Source organism: Ictalurus furcatus, chromosome 12 (assembly GCF_023375685.1).
Source record: "Ictalurus furcatus strain D&B chromosome 12, Billie_1.0, whole genome shotgun sequence".
Classification (NCBI taxonomy): Eukaryota; Metazoa; Chordata; class Actinopteri; order Siluriformes; family Ictaluridae; genus Ictalurus; species Ictalurus furcatus.
In genome coordinates this window covers 13690972-13718940 of record NC_071266.1, presented here as the reverse complement: position 1 = coordinate 13718940, position 27969 = coordinate 13690972, and the positions used below count along the sequence as shown (strand labels likewise).

At 39.5% G+C, this 27969-nt stretch overlaps 1 protein-coding gene across 2 annotated transcripts in view; it reads right to left on the bottom strand.

The window, feature by feature from the left end:
- Window positions 1-200: 200 nt before the first annotated feature.
- Window positions 201-27969, bottom strand: part of cica (capicua transcriptional repressor a) — a 37937-nt gene continuing 10168 nt past the window's right edge. The window contains exons 3-21 of one of the 2 annotated variants that reach the window (XM_053637601.1): window positions 27379-27501; window positions 24776-24920; window positions 24502-24601; window positions 23908-24090; window positions 23697-23829; window positions 23230-23405; window positions 22983-23106; window positions 17571-17668; window positions 15753-16638; window positions 15029-15150; window positions 14783-14943; window positions 13285-13472; window positions 11150-11545; window positions 9334-9581; window positions 8878-9002; window positions 6706-6854; window positions 5803-5934; window positions 4862-4984; window positions 201-4183 (exon numbers count right to left, since the gene is read on the bottom strand). In XM_053637601.1, coding sequence (XP_053493576.1) covers window positions 3897-4183; window positions 4862-4984; window positions 5803-5934; window positions 6706-6854; window positions 8878-9002; window positions 9334-9581; window positions 11150-11545; window positions 13285-13472; window positions 14783-14943; window positions 15029-15150; window positions 15753-16638; window positions 17571-17668; window positions 22983-23106; window positions 23230-23405; window positions 23697-23829; window positions 23908-24090; window positions 24502-24601; window positions 24776-24920; window positions 27379-27501 — 3899 coding nt within the window. In that variant the 3' untranslated portion in view covers window positions 201-3896. Of the gene's footprint in view, window positions 4184-4861; window positions 4985-5802; window positions 5935-6705; window positions 6855-8877; window positions 9003-9333; window positions 9582-11149; window positions 11546-13284; window positions 13473-14782; window positions 14944-15028; window positions 15163-15752; window positions 16639-17570; window positions 17669-22982; window positions 23107-23229; window positions 23406-23696; window positions 23830-23907; window positions 24091-24501; window positions 24602-24775; window positions 24921-27378; window positions 27502-27969 lie in introns of both variants that reach the window. The other variant, XM_053637600.1, reaches the window with a different exon arrangement.

The window sequence follows — 27969 nt, the reverse complement described above, 5'->3', positions numbered from 1 at the left end:
GTAGGTGTGGATGATGCCCTGTGAATTCTCTTGTCTTGTGCCCAGTGTTGGTGGGATGGACTCTGGATCCACTGACCCTGACCAGGATAAAGCAGTTACTGAAGATGAATGAATGAATGAATGAATGGGTTTAAATACTTGACCAGGATAAAGCAGTTACTGAAGATGAATGAATGAATGAATGGGTTGAAATACTTTCAGTATGAAGCTTAACTATAAAATATACAATTAATGCATTCTTGCTAAAGCTATGTGACTCACATAAGCAGTATCTATCCATCTTATTACAGAGGTCTTAGTCATTAAAAGGAATTTAAGAAAAGCACAAAGTTACAACAACATGTGCTAGAAATGCTAGAAAATGTTTCTTTTCTCCTTTCTTTTCCCGGCATGTAAACTGCTTCTTCTTCTTTCTGCTAAAACTTTGACTGTCTGATAAAAGACAAGGCAACAAATACTGTGTTAAGTCTTTAATATTTTCAATTTTCTTTTGTTTAGAAATATTGCACATGATCAACATGCCTGCTTATGAGCTCACGCTCATCTTTCTCATCCAAAAATTCCTTCTTCAGAGTCAGATAATGACAATTTATTGATACACAATCAAACGGTGAACACACATACATGTACAGGTGTGCATGTGTGTGTGGGCAAGCATTTATCTGATGCTGGGGAATGAATGAGTTAAGTGCCAAATGTTTTTTTTTTATATATACCTGAGAATCCTCTTATACCTATATTAATAACCAGCTCACAGGCATAACAGTCTTCTAGTATAGATTACATTTGGGGCAAGTCTGATCTGCCTAGGAGCATATTAGGTATAACATCATATCCAGTACGCTTGCTCACACACCCACACACACACACTATATATATATATATATATATATAACAATTTATTTGTTTGTTTATATATATATACCTGGGAATACTTTATTAGGAACACCTGATCATTCAAACATTCATGCAAGTATACAATCAGTCCATTATGTGGCAGCAGTGCAATGTATAGAATCATGTAGATACAGATAAAGACCTTCAGTTAATGTTCACGTAATTGTTGGTGCCAGATATTTCACAAGCTGCGGATCTCCTGGGATTTTCATGCACAGTAGTCTACAGAGCATCCAGTTCCACTGAGTGGGTGGAAATGCCTTATTGATGAAAGAGGTAAAAGGAGAACGGCCAGACTGGTCCGAGCTGACAGGAAGGCTTTTTTTGATTTGTTAATTCAAATAAAAACTCTTTATAACGATGGTGAGCAGAGAGAAATGAAAAGCATTTCAGAGCACATAATACACAGAACCTTGAGGTGGATGGGCTACAACAGCAGAAGACCACATCGGGTTCCACTCCAGTCAGCTAAGAACCAGAATCTGAAGGTACACTGGCACACACAGAACCTTTAAAGACTGAAAGGAAACATTGGTTGGTCTTTTCCAGTTTTTTCTCCCACAACACTACAGACAGTTTTCTGTGAAAATTCCATGAGTTCAGCAGCTTCTGAAATACTCAGACCAGACCATCTGGAACTAACAACCATGCCACAGTCACTGAGATCGCATATTTTCCACATTCTGTATCTGCATGAGTTATGCATTGTGCTACTGCCACACGATTGTCTGGCTGAATAATTGCATGAATGAGCAGGTCTAGATGTTCCTAATAAAGTGGCCAGTGAGTGTATTTAAGTATATAAGTGAAGACTGGGAAGTATCAAAGTGTCAGTACACTCATTGGGCCTCATTTATCTTTTTTTGTGTGTGTGTGATGCCCACAAATCCCATAAAAGATAAAGCTCACAGACAGCTAAAAACTATTTCTCAGAAGCAGAAGGGGTAATTATTTTGACTAATGTATACACCAATAAAAATATTATTTAGCAGCACAGCAGCATGTGAAAAGGTTCAGATCTGAAGACAAATTACAGAAAAGGTCAGTTAGGTATGAAGTAAGCGAGGGGAAAAGAAACTGGCTTGGCATGACAATGAAAAATGCAATAACTAGTCTTATTTGTCTTAATTTATGGATTTGTGCTGCCTTGCTTTTTTTATTTATAATTTTTCCATATGAAATATTTCTTTAATTAATGTTATTAATATGAAATGATGAGTAAATGAGTGGAGGTTTGCATTAGTTAGTCTCCATATGGTAAATTTACACAAACTCAGGAGCTTTCCTAGGATACGAACATTCTTCCCAACACAATTTTGTGTAAATACTTATAGGAACAATTTCTGAAAAAAAAAACCCTGTTCATATCAGGCTTGATAAATGAGGCCCAGTGTGTGGATAGTTTGTTTGGATTACTTTCTCAACACTCAATTATTAATGTTATAATTTTTTTAAATGTATTTTTCCTGTATATATATCATACTGTAACACCTTTATCCTCTTGAACAGTAAATATCTATGGCACAAAAACTGGTCACTCATCTAAAATCTAAAGAAACTTCCCATCAACACAGTCCTATTGCACCAATGAAATATGTGGCAGCTAAAGGAAAGAGGAGATCCTGAGAAATGCCACCTTAACACTGGTCTCAGGTCTTTCCCTTTGCATAATCCTGTTTAAGAATCATCCATGCTTACAAATTCTGGACCAGCCCCTCAGGGGCACTTTCCAAACAAGTTAGGTAACAGTTTAAGAAGAAGCAGAAAATAATATCAAAAAAAGGGTTGTTGTTTTTTTGTTTTTGTTTTTTAAAGGAAAACTATATGCTACTGAAGGAAAAATAAGATTAACTGAAATGCAGTTGTTGGTTAGTTTCTTTTTACATATCTTGAAAAACACTTTCCTGATTTAAAGTGTGGTCCAGGACCACATATTGTGCAAACGTCTGATAAAAACATTTAAAAAAAAAGGGGGGGGGGGGGGAGTGAGGTTAGGGGGAGCAAAGAGCCTTAAGCCCCTGAGCCATCATGATTATATACAGTGAGAGGTGGAGAGGAAAGGCCAGAGATAGAGGCATGAGAAGAAGAAAAGTCTTTTTCTTCTGCCCCAAGGCATGGATAGACTGATTGGTCTGTGCTAGAAATGGCACTAGAGTTAATAAGAGAAGAGCAAGCTATTTGGGGTGGGGAGGGGGCAGGGGGTATAATTTCCACCAATACGACACAACAACTACAAATGAAAAAGCATGGATTCATAGAGTGACATGAGAGCGTGTTTTTTCATTAATCATGCTAACGATGTTCCATTTGAGAAGACGCACACTGCTCCCTCGGTTTATGTGTTCTGTGTTGGTTTCTTTGTTGTTGTGCTGTTTTGGCAGTCACTACAGCTTCTGCTTTCGGCTCAGCTGCAAGTGAGAAAGTCTTCAGTTTGTTGCTTTTGGAAGGTTTGGTTCTGAGCCTGTTTCCCCACAAAATGGACGTGTCCCATTGCACAAAAAAACGCCTCTTTCTCTCTGGCCATACGGTTCTGTCTCAGTCTCTCACAAATCAAAGTGCAAGCGCGCTCATTTCCCACCAATTTCCTCCAAACAGTCTCAATTGTTTATGCCAGGCAAAGAAACTCTGTGCAGAGTGCTGTAGGTGCCACAGTAAGGGGCTCCTAATATAAAGCAAGTGACGAAACAACTACCTGGTGCACTTATTTGCGTGCTGCGGGATGTTTTGTTGAAAAGGTGCTTGTGCCTGCTATGAAAGTTAATTCTGTGCACTTGCATAAAATATACGTGTGTTGGTCAGTCTGTGTAAATGGTCACCTCGAGACAGACAGTGTCCACTAACAGGAAAACAATGACGTGAAAACAAGCAGAACAAAATTCACACAGTTGGCTATAAATTCAACAAAAACCATGCAAGTGCTGTATATTGTCAGTGGACTTGGTTAAATCTGCCTACTGCCCATTCCCACATTCTAACATGTCTATCCTCTCTCTCAGTTTTCATCTAAGATCCTGTGATTCATCCATGCCAGTCTTAGGCTTTTCCCACTCGCAGCCTTTTTCATCTACCTCGGCCACGCCATCTTCACCGGATATAGGGTTGGATGGTCCCGGTGCACAAGCAGAATCTGAGCCACCGAAAGCTCCTCCCATCCCTGCCACCTCTAAACCACCGGGTGTGGCAGTCTGCATGATCTTCTGCCTCACTTCACGAATCTTCAGCTGCAAACACACTTTAGTGGGGAAAGTATCAGAGTAGCGGGCCTGGAAAGCAACTGTGGCCTGGGCTAAGATGAAGAAGAGTAAAGGAAGAAGAGAGGATAAATTTACAGAAGATGAGTATAAAATGGTAAATATTCAAAGACTTCCAAAGATACTAATTGTCAAGAAATATATCTGATTATTTCTGAACATAAATGTCCTTAGTCTCCTATCTCTCCTGTCTTCACTCTATGTCTTTTCTTCACTTCTCTTTTTTCAGCATATTTGTAGGACTCTACACTCGGTGATGCATTTTTTAATTTGGTCAATCATTGAATCACACTCACAGCCAGCACCCCCTGCATTTCTGAATTGTTTTAGATGGAGGTCTGGTGTGCATCACACCCAGCAGATAGGTGTTGATTTTAACTAGCAATACAGCCTAGTAACATCCCATATGTGCTGTACAGTGAAGTATGTGGAACGCGGGTGGTTGATACACTACGGGTCCACTTTGAATTCCAGCTAGTATGAAAATGCTGAATAGTAAGTACTACAGGTTGGTTCAGTATTAGTCTTTGCAAGTTCACACAGCCGAATGAAACAAGGTTGCGGGCTGCTTGACACAACTCCTAATCGATACCCTTACTACATGACATTATTCCATTACTATATTATTATATTCATTTCCACGTTAACATCAAACCCATCAAAATTCTTGCTTGATTGACAATGTCAGGCAGGAGTCAGCTGTAATTGGTTACCTGATGGGAAGAAGGAGCCTTGCTCCTGAAAGAGCTGCATGACAAGTGCACGGCGCTGATCCAACGTGCGGCGTAGAGAGTATGGTACACGGTCCAGCTCGCCTAGAATGTCCTCTGTCTCTCCTGTTGAGAGAGGAGATGGCAGTATTGGTAATGATTATACATCTGCAGACGCAAAATAATTGTGCTTCGTTATGTCGATTTGCTGTTTTGTATTTTGTAAGAGCCTATAGTTTATAAATCCAAACATGGTGGTTCATATCCGTGCTAAGTCACGAATGGGGAATACTAAAGATGAGCAATGTCCTTCATGTAATTCCAGGGCTGGGAGAGATATTTACATTTACATTTATGAATGTGTAAGTGTAATTTAGTGCAATATCTTCACACTGAATGCTGAAATGATACTACACGTTTTAACCGCTAGTTCAATTGAAGGCAAATTACACACACAGGATAGATCTTTGTATATTTGGAGAAATGGTGTGCATTCGCATAGAAAGCTGTTGAACAATAATATATTATCATTCCTACTTATGCATAAATATACTCATTCATAGGCACAATGATGAAACTAAATAATAAAATGAATACTAATACTAGATTATGAAGGAACTTGTGTGGGAAAATAAATGATCAGACAAGTCCTTATTAAGTGTATCAATGTCATACTGTGGAAGTAAGCTATTTTGAGCTATTTTCACATTTTGTACATGCTGATTCTTTGCTGTGCAAATGTATGCTTTAAACCTTCAATTACAGATCGAGAGCAATGAGCAACATTTCTGGTGGGGTTTTTTTGTCTTAACATCTCAATCATTTTAGAGACAATGAATGTGAGCTCTAATTTTTGTAAACACTATTTGTGAGTATTATACTGTACCGTATAATGGCTAAGCGAGAGAGAGAGAGACTTGTTCAAAGAGAATGTGTTGACACACCAGTTCGATCAAAGGTGAATATGTCTCCCTCACACTTGGCAGCACTCTTGGGTGTGTTAGGTTCTGAGCTACAACTCGATAAGCGACGACTCTTCCTCCTTGGAGAGCTGGGGTCATCGACAGAGTCCAAATCTGAGCGAGAAAGACAAAGAGAAAATGAGACCACGAGAATAATGAGAGTGAGAAAATGTCAGATGGGACAAACAGGTGGAAATAGAGCAAGAGAAACAGCATTAGGTAGGAATAGCACAAAACTACACTTACATCTGTCAGTTCTGTTTGTTTTTTTTTGTTGCACTTTAAGACATAAATAAATACACGTACAGTACATCTGACCCACAGTAATAAACAATTATGCCCAATTACATTAAATCTAGAGTGATACCATGTTGAACTGTTTACCTGGCAAACATAACAGCCTATAGCATTCGAGATACACAACACCGCCCAATCTAAACAAACCTGACAGTAGCTTAGCGACCTAGCTAAATACATACGGAGAACAGCCAAAAGATTAACGAGAGCCTTTTACTTACTGATGGAAAAGCCCTAAAAGTGTCTAAAGTCACAATCACGTTTTCCCTCTGTTTGTGGAAGTGAAATTCGAAGCTCCCCAAGTTGGTAAAACACCTCTGAGCAGTTCCTGTCACATAACCATGACCTCAGACAAAGTCATCCCTCTTCCGAACAAATGATCACAAAGTTATGACTAGTTAAGGATCATACATTTTTTTTTTTTTTTACTGTTTTCCCCGAAGTGTTGTGTCCCGGACACTATTGTGTCCATAACACTAGGCACAGGGACAAAAAGCTCTGAAACAAGCATTTTGATTTTAGGTGCATGTATTAAACATGTATTAAGCACATAAATATTTTCAAAAACACACAAACATACAGACGCACCTGTAGAATTCCTCTTCTTGCGGTAGCTGCCGAGTATTGCCCGGGGAGATGTGGCCAGATTTTGCAAGTTGGGGGAGGGCAACGCGCCATCTGGCTTAAACTCTGGCAGCTCAGCTAGGCGCTCCTCGAAATATGTGTCTGACATCACTCTTTAGGGAGAGAGACAGAGTACAAATGGTTCCATTTCAAAAATTATAATGGGAAAAATAGAACTGCCTGAAATAAATCAGAGTTGCAGGTTAATTATGTACACCTGCACTGTACCTACACTCACTGGACACTTTACTGAATTACTGAATTTAATTGCCTATCTGTTATAATGGCTCATTAGTCTCACACACACACACACACACACACACATTCACTGGAAAGGAACCACCACTGACCAGATATTATTTGACCATGGTTCTGTCGTGGCAAAAACCACACTTCAGTTTTCAGCCATTCGAATTCCCCTTATTTCCCAATTTTCGGCTCATCGCATTATTTTTGCGTCATGTCTTCCTGGCATAAAAAAAACAGCCCCTTGGCCCTTGACCAAGTTTGGCATTTCCCTGTAGGATATCGAACTGTGTGGCTCTCTGGATAGTTTTAATTACGCTACTATGGGTGAGTCTTTCTCTCATTAACACAGTAAATAACTTAAAACATATTCTGCTTATTACAATCTGTTGAACCATGTATGTTAATGTTAGTTTGCTAGTGTGTAACTTTGTTGGGTGCTTGTACTTCTGTTATACTTTATACTGTGTTCCTTATTTGTTTGTTCTCCTCTCTCTTTTTCTTTCTCACAGCCGCCTGTCTGCTCAACTTCTCAAGTCTGGATCGATATTTTCGTCGTCAGCTGGCACATTTAGCCGTGGATTTAACTGCTAAAACTGCTAAATCTAAATGCAACGCTTCCCCTCTTCAATGGAGGAATTTCCTCCTCCACTGTTATATGGTATCCTGCCAACGGTGACCGTTTCCCATGTTTCCACTCAGACTGAGGCTAATTTTACTTGATCTAATAATCAATAAACTATGCGTGTTCCTTATTCTGGACTCGTGTGTTCATTTTGTCGTAAATTTATTCCCACAGATCGTTCTCAGGACAGCAGCGACACTGACGTGCCAAGTGCTATACTGGTATGAGTAAATCAGGCTCAAGAGTGTTGCTGAGGTTTTTAAACACTCTGTACACATACTCGCCACTGTCTAAGTCACACCTAACTTTTGCGCCAACTTGTAGCTGTACAACACAGTTATAGCTGATCTTCTTTCCCATGCATAAACTGTGTTACTGATCTTGTCATCTTGGTTGATCTGTATATCAGTACGTAAGCAGTGACTCGTTGCATGTAAACAATATGTGTAACTGTAACTGCTATAAGTTTATAAGTACACAGTAGGCTTGTGTGATATTGATTTTTCTCTGCTTGTGATTTTCTCAAATTGATAGCCTAAAAAGGTTTAAGGTGAGTACAAGAGGGCGTAACAATATCACCAGCTGTGCAGTTGGGAAGTGCTTGCTGAAGCAAGCACTTGCTGAAGCCCATTTCCAGGTGCTGTCAGTTAATAATGTAGGAGTTCAAAACATCTGCACAAAACATTATTTTGATCCCATTCATACGGTATGTCAACTAGCCCATCTGTTTTATTTTGGAGATGAAGACTGCTCTTTTGGCATATTGTCTTGTGATACTACTATACTCCGCTGTTAAATCGCGGAGTTTCTAGGTGAAATGAATCAAGACTGTCAGGTCTGGTAATATAATATAACTGAAGTAAATGTCAGTGGCATATCGTGGCAGTGCAATATCGTGTAAATGGTCTGCACTTATATAGAGCTTTTTTAATCTTAGCAGTTCTGCAAAGAGCTTTACACTGGTTCTCATTCACCCATTCACACGCACACACACACACACTCACACACCAATGGTAGCAGAGCTGCCATATAAGGCGCTAGCTTGCCATCAGGAGCAACCTGGGGTTCAGTGTCTTGCCCAAGGACACTTCGGCATGTGGAGTCATGTGGACCGGGAATCGAACCGCCTATGACTAGTGGACAACCCGCTCTACCACCTGAACCACAGCCGCCCGATATAGGGACAATAAAATCTTTATATCCCACAAGCCTAGTACACAGTGAGACGTAATGGCACAGAGTTGATTTGTTGCTCTGCCACTCACTTGTCCACAGAGCCAGTGGTGCTTTTGAGTGGCGGGGGGCGGGATTTGTTCTTCTTGAGTGTTGGAGTGTCAGTTTGTGTCGGTGGAGGAGGCAGGTCCAAACCACACGCCTCTTTTTGTCCAGCCTGAAGAAGACACACAGAGATAACACAAGAAAACAGGAGAAATGTTAGAACTATACAAAACATGTGACTATAGTATGATAGATGGTAGCATTCAAAATCTTTTGTCATTATGATTACCTCACTTAAGTATTTATTTGAAATGATTTTTAAAAACACAATGGCATTTGATAAGTATAATACACCTTATAAAAGGACATTCTATCATACATAATCAACGCACAATCAATAACTGGGAAAAACCTCCCAACTAATATTGACTGTTCATGCTCATTTGATTTTAATAAACATCTTGTTTGAAACTACGTTTAGGTTAATGGTATTTGCTGCTTGCCTCTCTGCCATGTTCCTCCTTGTTATTAGTTAAAGGGCTTTTGGGGGCTCCTTCTATTCCCCTCTCTCTCACTGCTTTCTCTATCCAAGTAGGCCCCATTCCTCCACCGTCTCTCTCACTGTCACGTTCCATTCTGCTTGCCTTCTTTCCATCATGCTCTTCCCGTTCTTGTCTTGATGGAGGAAGGTCACCTTGAACGTTGATCTTCTGCGGGCTCAGTGGCAGTTTGGGAGATCCTGCCCTACTTCCTTTGAAGGTGGAAACATAATCAGGTAATAGACCTACTTATAATTACACTCTGAACAATGAAATTACATCATAAACAATTATGTAAACATGCTATAAATAAGGATAAATTCAGCTAATTTGGTCAGTAACTGTAGTCCATAAAACAGCACTAATTAACGTACAATATTTATTGATGCACTTTATTTATACTATATTTCTTCATATACTATCACTGATTCAGACAGCACAATTTCAGCCAACAAGGAGTGTTCTGATTGTTTAAAGCTTTTTCTTGGTATCACTTGTATCAAGACTATTTTGGTCCAAGCAGTCCTACCTCAACCTGTTTTAACAGACCTGCCAACCCTAGTGCATGTTGGTAACCACAGATTACCTTGGGGGGTAGAAATTGGCGTTTCTACATCAACAGGGTTGACCACCCTGTTTGGACATTATTTGTAAATCATTCGTTAATCTTTAATCTTTTTGTTTTACTCTTTCAGCCAAAAAAGTGCAGTTTTTGACTATTTTCAGCTGAAATCTTTGGGTGGCTGCCTTAATAAATATAGTTAACTGGTGTTATAACTTAAATCAAACATGCATTAATAGATTTGATTTCACATTAATGAACCCAAAACATTCTCTATTTACACTGACATAAAACAATGGCACAGGATCATAGGAGATTACAGCGGTGAGGATCACAGGAGAGGGGCAGTGGTGGCTTGGCGGTTAAGGCTCTGGGTTACTGATCGGAAGGTCGAAGGTTCAAGCCCCAAAGCCCCAGCACTGCCAAGCTGCTACTGTTGGGCCCTTAACCTGCTGTTTCATGGCTGACCCTGCACTCTGACCCCAGCTTCCGAACATGATGGGGTATGTGAAGAAAAGAATTTCACTGTGTTTTAATGTATATGTAATCAATAAAGACTCATTATTACTAATCATGTGAGAAGGGAAGAAGGGGGCGGGGCTTCCAGTGGGTCAGTTAATATCAGAGAGTTCAAAACACCTGCACAGCTGTCAAGCATTCAAGATTCATGTGCTGAGTTGCTCATCTGCTGTTTTTATTTGGGGGGAAAAAAGGAAGGACTGCTCTTTTTTCATATTTTCGAGTTTTAAACCATAGCCGCGTACACTGATATTAAAATGCAGAGTTCCTAAAAAATGCGTAAATGTCTGCAAGTCTGCTTCAATATTTTATAAAAATCCATTAGTTGGTGAGGTGAGAGTTTGAGGTAAAAAATCAGTTTATTTTTATCTGCACAAGCAGACAGTGTTAATCCAAAGAACTACTGAAGATTGCTTATATGCAAAGATTTATGATAGAGATTGCTTTGAGAATTAAAGGCAAAACTATTGACATTTTTAAAGCTTTGAAAACATGCTGAAAAGTGCCATTAACTGTGACACTGAAGCTATTCATGGTACTCCCCATTACGACTTCATGGTGAGTCATGTAACTAGCAGTGAGTCAGTAATTAGAGACATCAATAAGTGAACTCCAAGCCTGTCAAATATAATTACCCAAATGTCTTTTATCAGATGGTGTCTGAGTGCACACCAGTGTGTGAATGTACCTAATGTTTACCTGAATGCAGGTGTGGGGTTGGACTAGCAAGCAGTCCGATTTCTTCCATCTGGCTTGATGTGTTTGACAACACTGCATCTCTGTGTGTATCTGCCTCTGGCCTTTTAAGACTTTCCATCTTCAACGTGACTTGTGACGGCGAGTGTGTGTAGGTCTGAGAATGCAAGTGCACGTTCGATGCTATAGACGGCTTCATATGAGGCGATGAGGGGGATGTCAGAACTGACAGAGGACTGGTCACATTTTGAGACGTGGTTGTCATGGAAACCACTCCTGTCGCCAGGGTGACACTTGGGCCAGGGTAAAGAGCAGTCACTAGCTGTCGACTTGACTCTGAGGCTGAGGACTGAGGCAAACAGCTGGGGGATGGAACCTGAGCCAGGAGTGGAGGCTGGCCTGCGAAACATATTGAGTGATGAGGACTCATTCATATTTCTGTTTGAATCAGTTTGAACAGCTTTATGACTGTACATTTTTGGGCAAAACAAAACAATGGGCCAAAGTTACTTTTTTTTTCCACAAAAGTGTTGAATATAAGTTAGGACCTAATTCATGTCAATACATTTAAAACACAGCTTCTAGACAGCCTGTCTGTCATCTGTAGGAAGATATTAAACTAAACAGAACAACATTGTTGTGGTATTTTATATATAATATTGTATTTTACATACCATCTATACACCATACAAGGGCTACAACAACTACTTGACAAAATCAATCAAATTCAACAATAAATATAGTTGGCAAAGAATTTCATTATCGATTAACTGGACTTTGGTATGAATCATGCTGTGAAGAGTTACTTCATTTAGACTAAAAGTCATTTGATGGAAATAGCAGAGCACATTACAACAGTAAACGAGTAGCAAAGCTATTTCAATTAGCTTGTTAAACTTGTTAAGAAGTTAAATTGTTTTATCACTGATAAACTCTACATTATTGAATATTCTTAGCACATATAATAACTATTTATAATATAGTTTGAATGTCAAGTCATCAAGTCGCTATCCGGCTTTCGGTTCACATTAAAGTCCATCCCAAAAAGAGTCAATTTACTGATTCCATGAGTTGAAAACTAAGAGTCAATCCCAAAGCTTTAGAGTCGATTCCACACACTGAAAAACTCTTACCTCTTGCACACATGACATGCAAATCATTTAGCATCGTGGTGTTTCAGTTAGCGAGACAACCAGTGGATATTTATTGTCTTTACTTTGAATTTGGTCAGAATCGTACAAATCAGGGTTTTGAAATGCAGATAAGACTTACTGTTGCAAAACAAGTGTGCAGAACCAGTGTTTGGGTGTCTCATTTGGTTGATATAAGCACTTGATAATATTTAATACTGTTAATACTGACTGAAATGCTGCAAGGAAATATTTTTTAAAATAAATATTTCTGGTATTTAATATATTTAAAAAAGAATCCAATGAATCATTTAATCAAAAAAAAAATCAATAAATGAATCTATAACTGAAAATAATAATAAATTGCAGAACTACTCCATACCATATTTTCCTGACTATAAGATCTAGAAGGTGCTGAGACTTATACAAGAAACGGTATGTTATCATTTTTGTATTAGGTTCATTTGAATATGTCCATTTTGGGATGTTAGTTTGCCCAGTGAGTTTATGGGAGGCAAGTGTGGACTTTCAACATGCATTCATAATCAACACACAACCCTAGAATACAAACATTATCCAAATATATACGTATAATCTGAATACATAAAAATGTCATTATTAAATTGTATACGGCAGGGGTCTTCTTATCCACAAAGGGCCGGTGTGGCTATAGGCTGTCATTACCGCCAAACTGGAGGCATACTTGATAGATGATTGGAGACTAAGGTGAATTGATTAAACAAGTAAAATCAGGTTTGGAGCCTGCATGGAGCTAAGTTTGTGGATTCATCTGATACATTATAAAGCCTTTATATTACTGTGTTTGGCTATTCTGGTTTGGACTTTTGTAAGCTCTGTGACCCTTGTCTTTTGTCTAGCCTCGGATATTCTGTTTGTGCATTGCCTGATGCTGTTTGTGTTTCTCACCCTGCGCTTGCCTAGCGATTTGGACTTGTTTGTCAAATCACATGCCTACTTCATTGCACTGCGACTGTCCTTTGCACTCACCTGCCACTATTGGATGCACCAACGTAGGGCCAGCAGGCGCAATGGCAGTGAAGCCCAGTGTGGCCATGGCAGAGGGCAAAAATGCTTGTGTGTGAGGGGGCGCTGCTCGTTGAGGGGTGGAGACTGCTGTTGTGGACCCCAATGGCAAAGGGGTAGCGACACCAGTGGTTGATTGAACATATGTAATCCTAAAAGAATCAAATACACAACTGAAAATATAATATATAATATAAGAAAATGATACAAAAATAAAACAGCAATAGCTGCATATTTGATTTATTATTTCAATCACAATTACAATTATTTACAGTGCCATTATCACAATATCCACACATGGTATAATTTCCACTTTCGGTACAAAAATAAAATGTTTCCCTAAAATGTACTTAAACCAGTGTCATCACCCAAGCACTTTACAGAACAACAAACTTTATCTTTATTCCATGTACTTAAATTCTATATATTACCATAGGATATGAGATAAGAGAATTGGACAGATGTTACTGGAACCCTGTGAAAGTGAGGGTCAAAGTGAAAGGCAAAAACAGAGAAACATAGTCTCTGAATCTCCATAACAGAAGAAATGGGGATAAACAAAGCACATACCAGTTTTAGTCTAAATTCGTGGTATGATAAGAAAATGACAGTTAACGCATTCTTTATGTTTTTGTACAGATTACGCAAAAGTCTTGTTACAGGTATGGTTGATCTGAAATAACTGTGCTTTCCAGTTCTGGGAGAAAAAAATGGAGGAACTCCAACCTGCCTAAAGATCTTGCCAAATACTGGGTGCTGCCTGTCTCCTTTTACATATCTGGTGCTACAGGAAAGACTGCCTTCATTCATTCTACAACATATTTTTCTCTGTGTGGCAGCAGGAGAGTGGTCGAGCATTGGCTCTGGACAGAGAGAGTAGGCGGGTTTCAACTGACAGATATCAAGTGATAGTTTTTACCCGTGTGTTATTACTGGCAGCCTACTTATATTGATGTTTTTCCTTTCAATAGATGCTGACAGATGCACACTTGTCCTTGAACTTGAGTATGAAAATGAAAAAGTAGTTAAATATTTTATATATATATATATATATATATATATATATATATATATATATATTTTTTTTTTTTGTCTTCTTTACAAATATTTTTGTTTATTTGGACATTCTTGATTGGATAGTCAAGGCTCGCTTTTATTCAACACTGGATTTAACCAAAGGTTACTGGCAGATCCCCCCATTTCCACTCCATTTGGGATTTTGCACCAATTTGTCATTTTGGTTTCATTTTTGAAGTGTGGAACTGGGTGGATGGAAAAACAGTATCTGGGCTTCCACTTGGGCTATGGGAAGTTGCATCCCCAAACAAAAATGTTAAATACCATTAACAGCATGATTTTGGGTTTTACAGGTTCATATGGTGAATCTGTCCTACCATCTCACCTATAGACTGAATCAGTGTTTGACTATATGGATTTAACTTAACAGAGGTGGTGAGTTTACCTCGTAGCAGATGGAGTCAGTAACACTGTCTGAGGAGATGTGCCACCTGAGGCCATGACAGTTGCTGTTGCCATAGAGACCGGGAAGGAGGCAGCAGGGTGTACCGTTCGTGCAGGCTGGACATTGGTTTGGACCACTGGCATTGGGGCAATCTGAATGAGCTGCAATAAATAAACACAACTTGCTTTAATTACGCTAATTACCCTTGTAAGCGCTGAATTTGTGTGGTTGTGTTGCCTGACCTACCTTACTTCCAGGTTGCACCCCATTTTGAACAGGAAGAGGCTGGGCCACTAGGGAAATGGGCTGTGGAGGTGTTGATCCTGGTCTTACTGTTGTCATGGGAACCAGCATCTTGTTTTGTAAGACTGGAGACCGTGCTTCAAGAGAAGAAGGAAGAGAGAGAGCGAGAGAGAGAGAGAGAGAGAGAGAGAGAGAGAGAGAGAAGGGAAATGAAAAGATTTGTACCAGAGGATAAGACTCTTTTGACATGGATCTTTGTTCAGCCTTTTTAATCTTTGGCTTTTCTTAAGTCTAAGTCTAATATTCCCACATTACAGCCTTTGAAGATTTGAAACCATTGAGGATTTGTCTCATTCAGTGTTTTAACTTAACCCTTGTGTTATTTTTGGAACAATAATAAAATTGTACAACAATGCTACAACTATGCTACATGATTTTTACAACAGTAAAAAAAATTATTTTGTGACATGATAATTTTTTTAAAAAAATGTTAAATTTTTTTTTGCTAAGTTTGACCAGAGAATAAAAAAAAACTAAATTGTAAAAATAAACGATTTAAGAAATAATCATCCCCATCACTGGCATTAGAATAATGGAGCTAGTGGTTGAAATTAGAGTAAAACATAAGAAGTATTTAAAATGTGACAACTGTATTGGCTCGGTCAATGGGATATCCTTAAATGCTATACTGATAGTGAGGAATGCTAAGTCAATTCCTCCATCTCACCTCTTCCTCCTGGGCTGACCCCTCCCACTGCTGGCATTGAGGCATATCTCATCCCGGGCCCAGCCCCTGCATGCAATCCATTAGACAATGATAAGTGTGTTGGCAGGGCGGTGGGCAGGGCAAGAACACTGGCTGACTGGTGGGTCTGCTGTGAAGAGGGGCTGTTTAGGGTGGCTGTGGCTGGTAGAGTTGGAAGGATGTACTGCACCTGGGTGACTTGTTTGCCATTGGTAGGGGGGGTGAGTGAAGCTGCTGGGAGGAACTGAGGCTGAAGCAGAGGGAGGGGCATGGTGCTGTTGTTGGAGGCTCCGTTAATAGTGGTGGGGCCTTGCAAGGGTTGGGGCGGGGTTATGAGCTGAACAGTGGGTGGGTTCGGGAATGCTCCTCCAAGTACTAAACCTGTGACTAACCCTCCTTGCCCGACAGGTTTGGGAGATGAGGCAGAAAAGTACCCACACCCTGCAATGGCCCCACTTCCTGCTGCTCCTCCCCCACCAATCAGAAGCTTGGACTTCCCATCAGGGGATGGAGCCCCAAGAGGCATGCCCATTTCAGCAGGCTTGCTGGCTATTGTAATGGGGGCACTGGTTACAGGTCTAACCACATTTGTCACTACTGTGGGGGCTGTTCGGACTGTCCCTGGCACATATAATTCTTTTGCTTCAGATGAGAGAGTGCCATTTAAGCTAAAACTTTTAGGGACCTGGCCTGCTCCTCCATCTCCCATTCCTCCGCTTCCTCCCTTTCCTTCTTTTATTCCTTCACACAGTTCTCCAGTCTCTGTCTCCTTCTTTATCTTACTCTCAGCACTCTCTCCCTTGCTTTCTGTCTCTTTGTTTGCCGATTCGCCTCCAGGAGTTGAGAGCAAGAGGGGATGAACCACTCGCTGGAAAGGGGGAGTGAAAGAAAAGAAAAGAAAAATAAATGAGAGGATATTACCAAGTTCTCTTTACGGACTATCGATATTCACTTCCACGAATGTGAAATCTTGTGACTTATATAAGCTGATATAAGCTGCCTATCATAAACTGCAAAAGCAAACCTCTGAATTGACCATGGCTGTGTCCAAATTTGCATACTATCCTACTACACAGTAAGCGAAAAGCAGTACATCAGAGGGGTAGTATGTCCGAATTCTCAGTAGGCGAGAAACAGTAGGCGAGATATACCCGAGAAATACGCAAGATTTGGCAGTATGCAACCGATGGACACTCCGCGAGTCAAAAATCCCATAATGCAATGGGACAGAAAACAAATGGTGAAAGACAGCGTGTCGGCTCTTGTTAAGAATTAAACCTTGGTTATACAGGACTTGTTTAATATTTCCCGAATAAATTGTTAACTTGTTGAAGGTTTAAACAAGAAAACAGTTGTCACAGCGTTTGAAATCTTTTTTGTGATCTCCATCATGCCTTATCTGGCCAAGCTACCTCAATTATCAATTTACCTCAGCCTGTTAACCCCGCCCACATTACATTACTAATTCAGTTAACTTTCCTGATGTGCATTTTGCCGTTAGTGTGGTTGCTTTAATCTGGTGGTCCCTTTAAGAATTTTGTGTTTATGATGACGTTGAAGATCACAAGAAAATGTCAACATTGCGGATGTAGTATGTCCTGGATTGTAGTCATACTACACACACATACTGAATAGTACGTACTGTTTCAACGGCCGTGCAGTACATACTGTCCCAGTACGCGTTTTCGGACACAGCCTGTGTCATATCAATAACCATAGCTATTTGCAGTAAAGCAAGAAGCATGAATTCAATTCACAAACTACGACACAGCTAAACTGAAATATCCTGTAGAAATTTACCTTGCCATCAGTTTCATCTGCAGGGTCATTCTCTTCATCACTATCTGTCACTCTTTCTTTGCACTTTAGGTCTATTGAGCCCTCTGGAAATGAATCACCTGTAAGTGATACATAAAGAAACACTGAAAATTGAAGTAGGCAGAAAGTATTAGCTTGCGTTTCAAGACCAGATATTAATATATAAGCATTTGGAAATCTGTGATGAGCTACTTTCCATGGGGGAAAAGATCAAAATGCTTGCTTAAAACACAAAATGACACCAAAGTAATAACAATGAAAATAATATTAATGTTTTAATTATATTATTATAAACGGCTATAACAATGATACATGTATTGGTGCTCAATTCTAAAAATGAGGCTTGTATTTGTACCGGAGTACGCATTAAAACCTGCGATCTCTGTAACGAGTGAAGATATTCCGGTTATAGTCATATCAGCTGTTTTCCTATTATAGGCTTATTCAATGTAACATATGTTTTAGCACTGACATAAGAAACTCAAAACATCTGCGAAGGTGTTTTAAACTCTCTGATATTAACTGGCATTACCTGGAAGCCTCGTCTACCTCCACGATCTCACATGTTCTAGACTCACCTACTGTCAAGGTAAATTGCAAATGTTTTGAGCTCATTAAAGTAAATTAAAATCATTAAAATCAGTGTATGTCCACCTTAGCTAACATCAGACCAGCATTCAGTTAACATCAGTGAACTATGTTTATTAGAGGTGCCACCAAAAGAGAAATGGAGTAAATTTTTTGACCTAAAGAGATTAAATTGTGCTACAATCAAGTGTCAAATCTAACACTTTAAAATAATATTAATGGAGTGATGATTAGAAAGTAATTACGTTTACTTACAAATGAAGAAATACAAGCAAAGCGATATATTAAATACAGTTGCTTTTTTATGCTGGTGTTGTATAAAATTCAGACTCCTGACTTCTGTTGCATGTGCGTCATATAGTAGGCATACTGATGCTGTATATATACTAGATTTCTGTGCTCTCTACACATTAATAACCAGAATAACGGCAAAAAATCCAGTCAAAGAGCAATACAATGAAAGCTAATTTCATCTACCGACCTGAGGTCTTCGTGGCTGTGGTGTGCAGAATCTGACTCACCTGTGCACATATGTACACTGCACTAACATCATATATTCTCAACAGAAACAATAGAAAGTTGAGTAAATACGCAGCATCGGTATGCTTACTCTGTAACACACATGCATGGAAAGAGGAGTCAGAGGAGTCCTAAAACCGGAAATTATTTTTTCAGGCTATTGGCTCTGGACTATTGCATCATTGCATCACAAGCACGGAAAAATCGATATCAAAATAAAAATATATAAACTAGTGCCATGAGGAAAAGTTTCTACAACACACTGTCTGGCAGTAAGAAAAGTCTATGGAGGTTAGAGGGTTACCAATAATAGGTGTCAATCATTTGAAATATCTGACCTTTTTCCAATTCATTAAATGATCAAAGCTGTCAAATTTATTGAATATTTGTTTGCACAATTTATTATATGAGCCGACAAATATACAGATCAGCCATAACATTAAAACCACTGACAGGTGACGTGAATAGCTTTGATTATCTCGTCAATGGAAACGTAAAGAAACAACGCTAGATGTAAAAAAAAAAAAAAAAGTGTATGTACACTTTAGTTCGTTTTGTCTAAAGACAGCAAGTGGAGGCCATCCATGTCAGATCTGTCTAAAATAATCTCAGAAAATCTTCAAGTAAGGTACATATAACAATAAACATGGCAAATGTTCAGCTTGTTCACTGTGTTGAGTGCAGGATGTTTAGTCATTCTCCGTCGTAAGTAAGAGCTTTATTGGTGTATACTAGTTAGCTCTCTGACCTTCTTGCAGCATTAGAGGTGCACATCCAGACTCTAGAGAGGGTTAATGAGAGTGAGAGCAGTATAGTTTCTGTAAGGGAAAGTCTGGATGCCTCAGGCGGAGATAGCAATCCCCCAACTCCGGCATTAGAGCCCTCACAGCAGGGCGAATGGGTGACGACTTGGCTTGTCCACAGGAGTACCACTCCTCTCCAATTCATGTGTCCAACAGATTTGCTCTCCTCAGTGAAGCACCCGCTGAGAAACCTGACAGAGCTCTGGTTATAGGAGACTCTATCTTAAGGCCTGTGAAATTAGCTAGGCCTTTAGGGGCTCTAGCAGTTTTAGTTAGGTGTATACTGTGAGCCAGGGCGCCAGACATAGCAGGTAATCTCAGGTTTTCAAAGACAGTTATTCATGTAGGAGCTAATGACATATGCCTTCGTCAGTCAGAAGTTACTGAGAGTAACGTTGTAGAGGTGTGTAAATTAATGAAGGCGATGTCTGATGCAATAATATGCTCTGGCCCCATCCCACTGTGGCGTGACGATGTAGCTTACAGCAGGTTATGGACGCTGAACTGCTGGATGTCCAGGTGGTGCTCCAAAAACAATGTGGGCTGGCCTGTTAGGGCGGGACGGTATCCATCCCATGCAGGAAGGTGCTGTTCTCATGTCTTGCAGCATAGCACATACTCTCAGAACAGGCCTAGTAAATCTGTGACAATCCAGAGCCAAGACCAGGGAGACTGTTTATTGAGACTGTGTCTGTTACCCAAGCTAAACAAAAATGTAGAAATACTCAGAGACTTTGTTTTAGTAACCTAATTAACATAAAATTAGATCATACTGAATGCACTGCCGGAACCGATGATCTGAAGCTAGGACTGTTAGATATTAAATCTCTTAGGTCTAAATCACTTATTGTTAATTAAATTATTCCTGATCAGGAGTTTAATGTACTGTGTTTAACAGAAACGTGGATTAAACCAAATGAGTACATAGCACTAAATGAAGCTCGCCCTCCAAGATACAGTTATATACATCAACCCCATCTAACTGGCAGAGAACGACATTATAAATGTCGCACTAGTTTATAATGATAATCTAGCTGTTGCACAGAAACCTAGTCATAAATTCAACTCTTTTGAAGTTCTTTATACTAGTATAGCATATGTAGCCACAAAAAAAGCAGTCTACTGAGTCCATCTCTCCATCTATACTACTTATCCTACAGGGTCGCAGGGAAAATGGAGCCTATCTCAGGGACCATCAGGCACAAGGTGGGTTACACCCAGGACGGGGTGCCAATCCATCATAGGGTACAATCACATACACACACTATGGACACTTTGGACATGCCAATCAGCCTATGCATGTCTTTGGACTTGGGGGGGGGACTTGGGACCCACACAGCACAGGGAGAACATGCAAACTTTGCACACACGGGAATCAAACCCCCAACCCTGGAGGTGTGAGGCAAACATGCTAACCACTAAGCTACCATGTGCCCAGTCTACTGAGTCGATTTGAAGACATTAACTTTCATTTTTATTACCCAGAAGACCCTCTGAGAACAGCGGTTGTGTCCATTCTAGATTCAGTAGGGGTCAATATAATAGGACCCACTCATAATGGTGGTCACACTCTTGAACTTATACTAACATACAGATTAAATATAGAAAACAGTCCCATTTCCACAGTCTGAAGCTATTTCAGATCATTATCTCATCTCATTTAAAATGTGTCTTAATCATAATATATAACAGATCACTGTCTGACCCCAAAGAACCTGATCTTCACTATAGAAAATCTCAGTGTTGCTAGCTCAGTGTATCTGTCCACCCTAATAGAAGAAAACGAAAATAATCCTAGACTCTTATTTAATACTGTTGCAAAAGGAACTAGGGATAAGACGACAACAGAAACATGCACACCATCAATATGTAGTAGCGATGACTTCACAAATTTTTTTCAATGACAAAATGGAAAATATCAGGCAAAAATATCAGATCAGACTATAAATGTAAAACCAGACAGTCTTATAACTAACCACGCAGATACTAATACAATAATATCAGATCAGCAATTAGAATGCTTTACTCCCCTTCGAGAGGCTGAACAAATTTCATTTTCAAACTTCCTCATCAAAACCATCCACTTGTATACTAGATCCCCTACCGACATGTTTCTTCGAACAGATCATTCCAGAAGCAAATGAACCCCTAAAAATTATTTCCTTAGCACTGGCTATGTACCTAAATCTTTTCAACTAGCAGTAATCAAACCCCTGATTAAAAAACTGACCTCGACACCTGTCAGCTGTCCAACTATAGGCCAATATCAATCCTCCTCTTCATCTCCAAGATCTAAGAAAAGGTTATAGCACAGCAGCTATGCTCATACCTACATAGGAATAACATTCATGAAATGTATCAGTCAGGATTTAGACCTCATCATAGCACAGAGACAGTGCTGGTTAAAGTAGGAAATGACCTACTACTGGCCTCTGACGTGTCTCCTTGCTCGTGTTGCTTGACCATAGTGCAGCTTTTGATACCATTGATCATATTCATTCTCCTTGATAGACCAGAAAATGTTGTTGGAGTTAAGGGAATAGCCCCCATGATCTCCTGATCTTATTTGGCTGATCATTATCAGTTTGTCGATGTAAATGTTGACTTCTCTACATATTATAAGGTAAAGTTTGGTGTTACCATAGGTAGTAGTAGCTCAATGGATAAGACACTGGATTTCTGATTGGAAGGTACTGAGTTTGCTCGCCAAGCTGCCACTACTGGGCCCTTGAGCAAGGCCCTTAATGCGTAATTGCTCAGTTGTGTAAATAAATTTGATAAATTTAAGTCGCTGTAGATAAGAGCATCTGCCAAATGACATAAATGTAAATGTGTTCATTTGTGTTTTAGGCCTACTGGTTTTTTCTTTATATATGCTACCTCTGGGTAAAATACTTGTAAACATGGTATTAACCTCCACTGTTATGCTGAAGACACACCGTTCTATGCTTCAGCAAAACCAGATGACAGACACAAGCTTAATAAAGTTGAGGAATGTGCAAAGGACATTAGACATCGAATGCTTATTAACGTCCTTCTACTTAATTCTGACAGGACAGGCTGGACTCTGGGTCACCCAGAGGTTGGGTTCCCTTTTGAGGCTGGTTCCTCTCAAGGTTTCATCCTCATGTCATCTCAGGTGGAAAAACTTCCTTGCCATCATCGCCAATGGCTTGCTCATTAGGGATAAATGTATCAGTTTTAAATTTATATCTGAAATGTGTATATTCCCATAAAGCTGCTTTGTGACAATGTCCATTGTTAAGCACACTATACAAATAAAATTGAATTGAATTTTGTTTTTCACCCTGTAGTCCCCTGATTTAAGATACAGAGGAAGTTATTTATCAGAGGAGGGAGTGTGGGCATGATTAAGAGGAAATGTTTATTTCACCTAATGTAGTATAAGCCTGTTGAATGTATTGTTCAATCTGCAGATGAATTTAATTGAGAGCCTTGATACGATATGCCATTTATTACTCACCTATGACATCATCATCTCCTTCTTCCTCACAGATGACCATTGGCTCTTCATCACTAGTTACATCTTCACTAGTTCTACGCTGTGAGATGGGAGTGGGGCAAGTCTGAAATGAACTTACTCCATTCTGATAAAACAGAGAGCGAGAAAGAGAGAGAGAGAGAGAGAGAGAGAGAGAGAGAGAAATAAGGTTGTCAATACTAAGGCCGTATGCTATTTAAAATGTTATCAAGCACGTTTCTGACCATACCTTTACTGGATCCTTTTCTCCCTCTTTTCTCTCTGGGCTATGCACTGCACTTTGGGACAAAGCACGAGGCCGTGTCAGCTGGCATCCCGCTGGCCCTCCCCAGTGCTCAGACTCTGGCGACACCCAGCTAGGCCCTGCTCCCTTGTGCTCACCCCGCTGAGAAATTGACTGGATCTCTAGAGTGAATGTAATCAGTGCAGAATGATATATAATAAACAATAAACTTTTATGTAAACACACATACACACACACACACTCACGTGATGGTATTGTTCATTTAACTGATTTTTTGTCTTTTTTTTTGTTCTCTGCTGGTTAAAAAAGGCTTTCAAATTGTTGTTTCAATTCAAAGTGTTTGTTGTAATTGTTAGTCCATCAAGTGAAAGTGGGTACAACTGCTCCAGTCACATCATTTAAACATAGCAGTATGTATGAGCCATAACCTTTCAATTCCAAGGCTAACAGACCTGTGCTTTCAGAAGCACTTCGTTCCCGGGTTTCTTTAGCCCCTGGAGTGCCTCTGCCCTCGGACAGAGACTTCCTCCTGTCCTTATTACACCACTTCCAGTCAGGGTGAGCCCTGAAATGAGCCTCCTTAACCTGAAACATAGACAGTTTGGTAGACAGACAGACCAAAGAACTGAGAGACAAACAAACCACAAAAGATTGAAACGTTACCTGAAAGGCAAGGTCATGGTACTTCTGCTTCTCCTTGGCACCTAGAGCATACCACCATTCACCCAGGATTTTACTGACTGTGCGATTGTCCTGGTTTGGGTGCCTCTGGTGCACCAGAGCACGGTGACGCTTGCTGAAGATCATGAACGCATTCATTGGCCGGCGTATGTGGTCCTTCTCTCTCTGCAGGAATGGGTAGAAAGACGGCACAGATAAAGAATGTCTTTATGAATTTGTTAATGGTCCAGTATAATATGAGATTTGGAGAAAAAAAAAAAAAACCCCAGCAGCTAAATGGTGGTAATATGTTTTACATTCACTGGTGAAAATGTATCTATTAGTAAAAGGAACAGGGATGCAACAATCACTTTGATTTAAGAGGTTTATGTCAATATTAATTCAATACTTGCATCCTCTTTGTTCACTGCAAGATCTGTGTCAAGTTCGTCAACATCACAAGCGTTTATGGCATAAAATACATCAGGGGATCAGATCTGACAGTGATCCAGTATTTCAAACTAGTATCAGTCCCTATACTGAGACTGGTGCATCCCTAAAAAGTACATCAGAATCTAAAATTGCATTGTAAACCACCTTCTTGTCACCGTCTTTGGGCAGAGCGCTGAGTGATTGAGTCCGTCTCTTCACTGGACCAGTCAATAGGGCAGGATCTTGGGCTCCACCTGAGTAAAAGCTAATAAACCAAATAAAAAAGGGTCATTTCAGGACCTACCTTTGCTGTTCTGAATCATCATGCTGCTGACTACACCTTTAGTTAAACTGACAAAAATTCTCACAGTAGTGAATTCCCAAATCACAATGTTACAGACAAGCCTGGAATGTGAATATGTAGCATGCAGATATTTACAGATCATCAGCATCACTCTCCGTCTCACTATCTCCTCCTCCTCTCTCTGCTGGAGGATCACCTACAGAGGCCGGTGGGCAGGAGGGCGATGCTCTCTCAACAACTGACTGCTCATCAGTCACGAGAGCTACTCCACATTGTGGCTCTATGAGGTGGCAGGAAACAGTGACTGAAAACTTCGTCAGTAAATTTCTTTCAAAATTTTCAGTCTGCATGATGAGAGGTGCGACTATGGCGTTATTATACCATTAGGAAATGAAATGAAAATTTCATTTGAAAATTTGAACATCATTATTTTGAATATGTATTACAGTATCTAAAAATGAAATTCGTGGGTTGCAAAAGAGAAAAATCGAAACCTAAATAATCTCAAATCTGAAACTGAATTTCATGCTGAAGGATCTACGATTGAACGGGTGAAAATGAAGTGCATGTAGACAATGAGCCAAAACACACTGCCAACTGAACACAGGACTTCATCAGGGGGAAAAGTGGGAGGTTTTAGACTGGCCAAGTCAATCACCAGACCTTAACCCAACTGAGCAGCATTTCACCTCCTGAAGAGGAGACTGAACTCCCAGAAACAAACAACAACTGAAAGAGGCTGCAGTAAAATCCTGGAAAAGCAACACAAAAGAAGAAACCAACAGTTTGGTGATGTCAGTTAGTCGCAGGCTTGATGCAGTTATTGCAAGCAAGGGATATGCAACCACATATTAAGTGTTATTTACTTTCATTTACTTCAAGATTTATCTGTTCCTATACTTTTATTCAACTAAAAATTGGGTGGTCTGATACAAAAGATTCGATATTTTATGTTGTTTAACACCTCTAGATGTAAATACAAAGAAATATAAGCTGAAATCATAAACTGTCCATCTTTTGATCTCAAACCCAAATGTCTTTGGTGTAGACCACAACCTATTGAACTGGCGTTGCCATTCCAATAGTTTTGGAGGGGACCGGTGCATCAGGGAGGATGCACTGGTGTGTGAGAGGCTAACCTGTGCAAGAGGCTGATGAGCATGTTGGCTTTTGAAACTTCTGACTAACGAACAGTTAAACACAGTTTCAAACTGTTTGATGTGCTAGGTGTCCATTATCATATTTTTTTTCTCAGTGTTCATGTCACACCATTTTTCCCCCATCTCATTTAATTCACAACTAATTCACATTTTCTGTGTCCAGATTTGGGCCTTTTCAGATGCTCTTACACTGTTAAATAATATTTTTTATTGGAGTAGCTGTGAGTCAAAATAACTTCCAGTTCTGACTCTGAGAAACAGCATTTCTTCTGCATAAAAAGCAAAAAAAAAAAAAAAACCTCAGCAAATTGCATCACAAATTCTTGAAAAAAGCCACAGCAAAAAAAATCAAGCATTTTTGGCTGCAACAATCACAAAAAAATAAACTCTGCGAAATTCTGTATGGACTGGTCTATATAGAAAAACAGCGTTACAAAAATATTTGAAAATCTGGTAAAATTTGCTTGGCCTGTGAAAACATTTACACACATCTTTCCTAAATGATTGATAAATCAGCCCCGATGACCTTTAATGAAGAACTCTCTTGTTTGTGAATTTTGGGCAAATATGACATTTTGAGCAATTTTACTGCGTCAAAATCTCTTCTTCTCTGTGTACATTTATTAATCACAGTTGGTTGACATTTTGTTGAGAGAGAGCAAGCAGCAGGATTAAAAAGCTGAACATGCTGACTGGACTCGCATGCTTCTCGTTGTTATGGTAACATTGGATTACATATAGCATGCATATAAATGAAGGCTGCCTACAAGCAGGCCAATTTAGAATTCATATAAACAGTTCATTTGGAATCTGCAATCAGAATGAACTCACAGGGCCAAAAATCTTTGCAGGTAAACACCACTGAAATGCTAAAATCAGTGTAACACATACCATCTAGTGGCTCAGTGCATTATTGCAATATATATTGAAAATTGGCTAACATTATTTCAAGCTACTGAGCAAAATCTATTTACAAGATATTTACTAGCAGAATCTTATTAATAAGCTAATTAACTAGCCAAGATCAACACATGCACCCTAACACCCTTACATGCATACTAACATTGTAATCTCTAGCCAACTTGTCCAAATGATTGTTGTTTAAAATGTTAGCATGTTTACTTTCTTATCTGTTAGATTAAATGAGGGGAGAAACCATTTTCACACCATAAAACTTGGCTAGGAATATCTTGCTTCCACGTTTTTATTTCTAGCATTGCTGCCGCCTACTATGCTGCAATATGCTGCAGTGTGTGTGAGGGGAGGAGAGTTCACTTTGAAGAGATTCACTTTGAAAGTGAATCTAAAAATATGAATTAATACAGAAATTGGATGCTTTTTAGAAACAGATTATACATGCTTAAATCTTACTTTAAATGTTCAATCACACACCCGAAAGCATGAAGTTCAGTATAAGATTTTAGATCACAAACCATGAAATTCAATTTCAGTTAAAAATTCAAGTTCAGACGGTACAATACAAAAAATTTGAAATCCGGTTTTTGCATTTAAATTGACATTCAGAATGGCATGAGTCTAACTTCATATGCAACATTCAGTCTAACATTCATGGCTTACCTTTGCTCTGTGTTTGACCATCTGTAGGATGGTTGGATGAATTGGATTGGCTGGTCTCCAGGAAAGGAACCAACGAATGCCAGGGAAACACTTGCACTGAGCGAGGCTCCACATTAGTCCAGACTACAGAAAGACAGAAAATCAGAATATATATTGTTCAACCATTGTTCAACCAGGGATATAAATATGAAATAACACATAGGCCAGATTATCTTAGTCATTCATAACAATGGGTAAGACCAAGGAATATAGCTGTGATGTGCGGCAAAAGGTTGTTGAGCTTCACAAAATGGGAAGTGACTACAAGAAACTTGCACAAGCATTGAAAATGCCAATTTCCACCATCAGGGCAATAATTAACAAGTTCTAGTCAACTGGAAATATTATGAATCAACTGGAAATGTTAGAGGACGTGTCTATATTGTCTCAACGCACTGTGAAGAGGATTGTTTGAGTGGCCAAAAAATCTCCAAGGATCACAGCTGGAGAATTGCAGAAGTTAGTTGCGTCTTGGGGTCAGAAAGTCTCCAAAACTACAATCTGAAGTCACCTACATCACCACAAGTTGTTTGGAAGTGTTTCAAGAAAAAA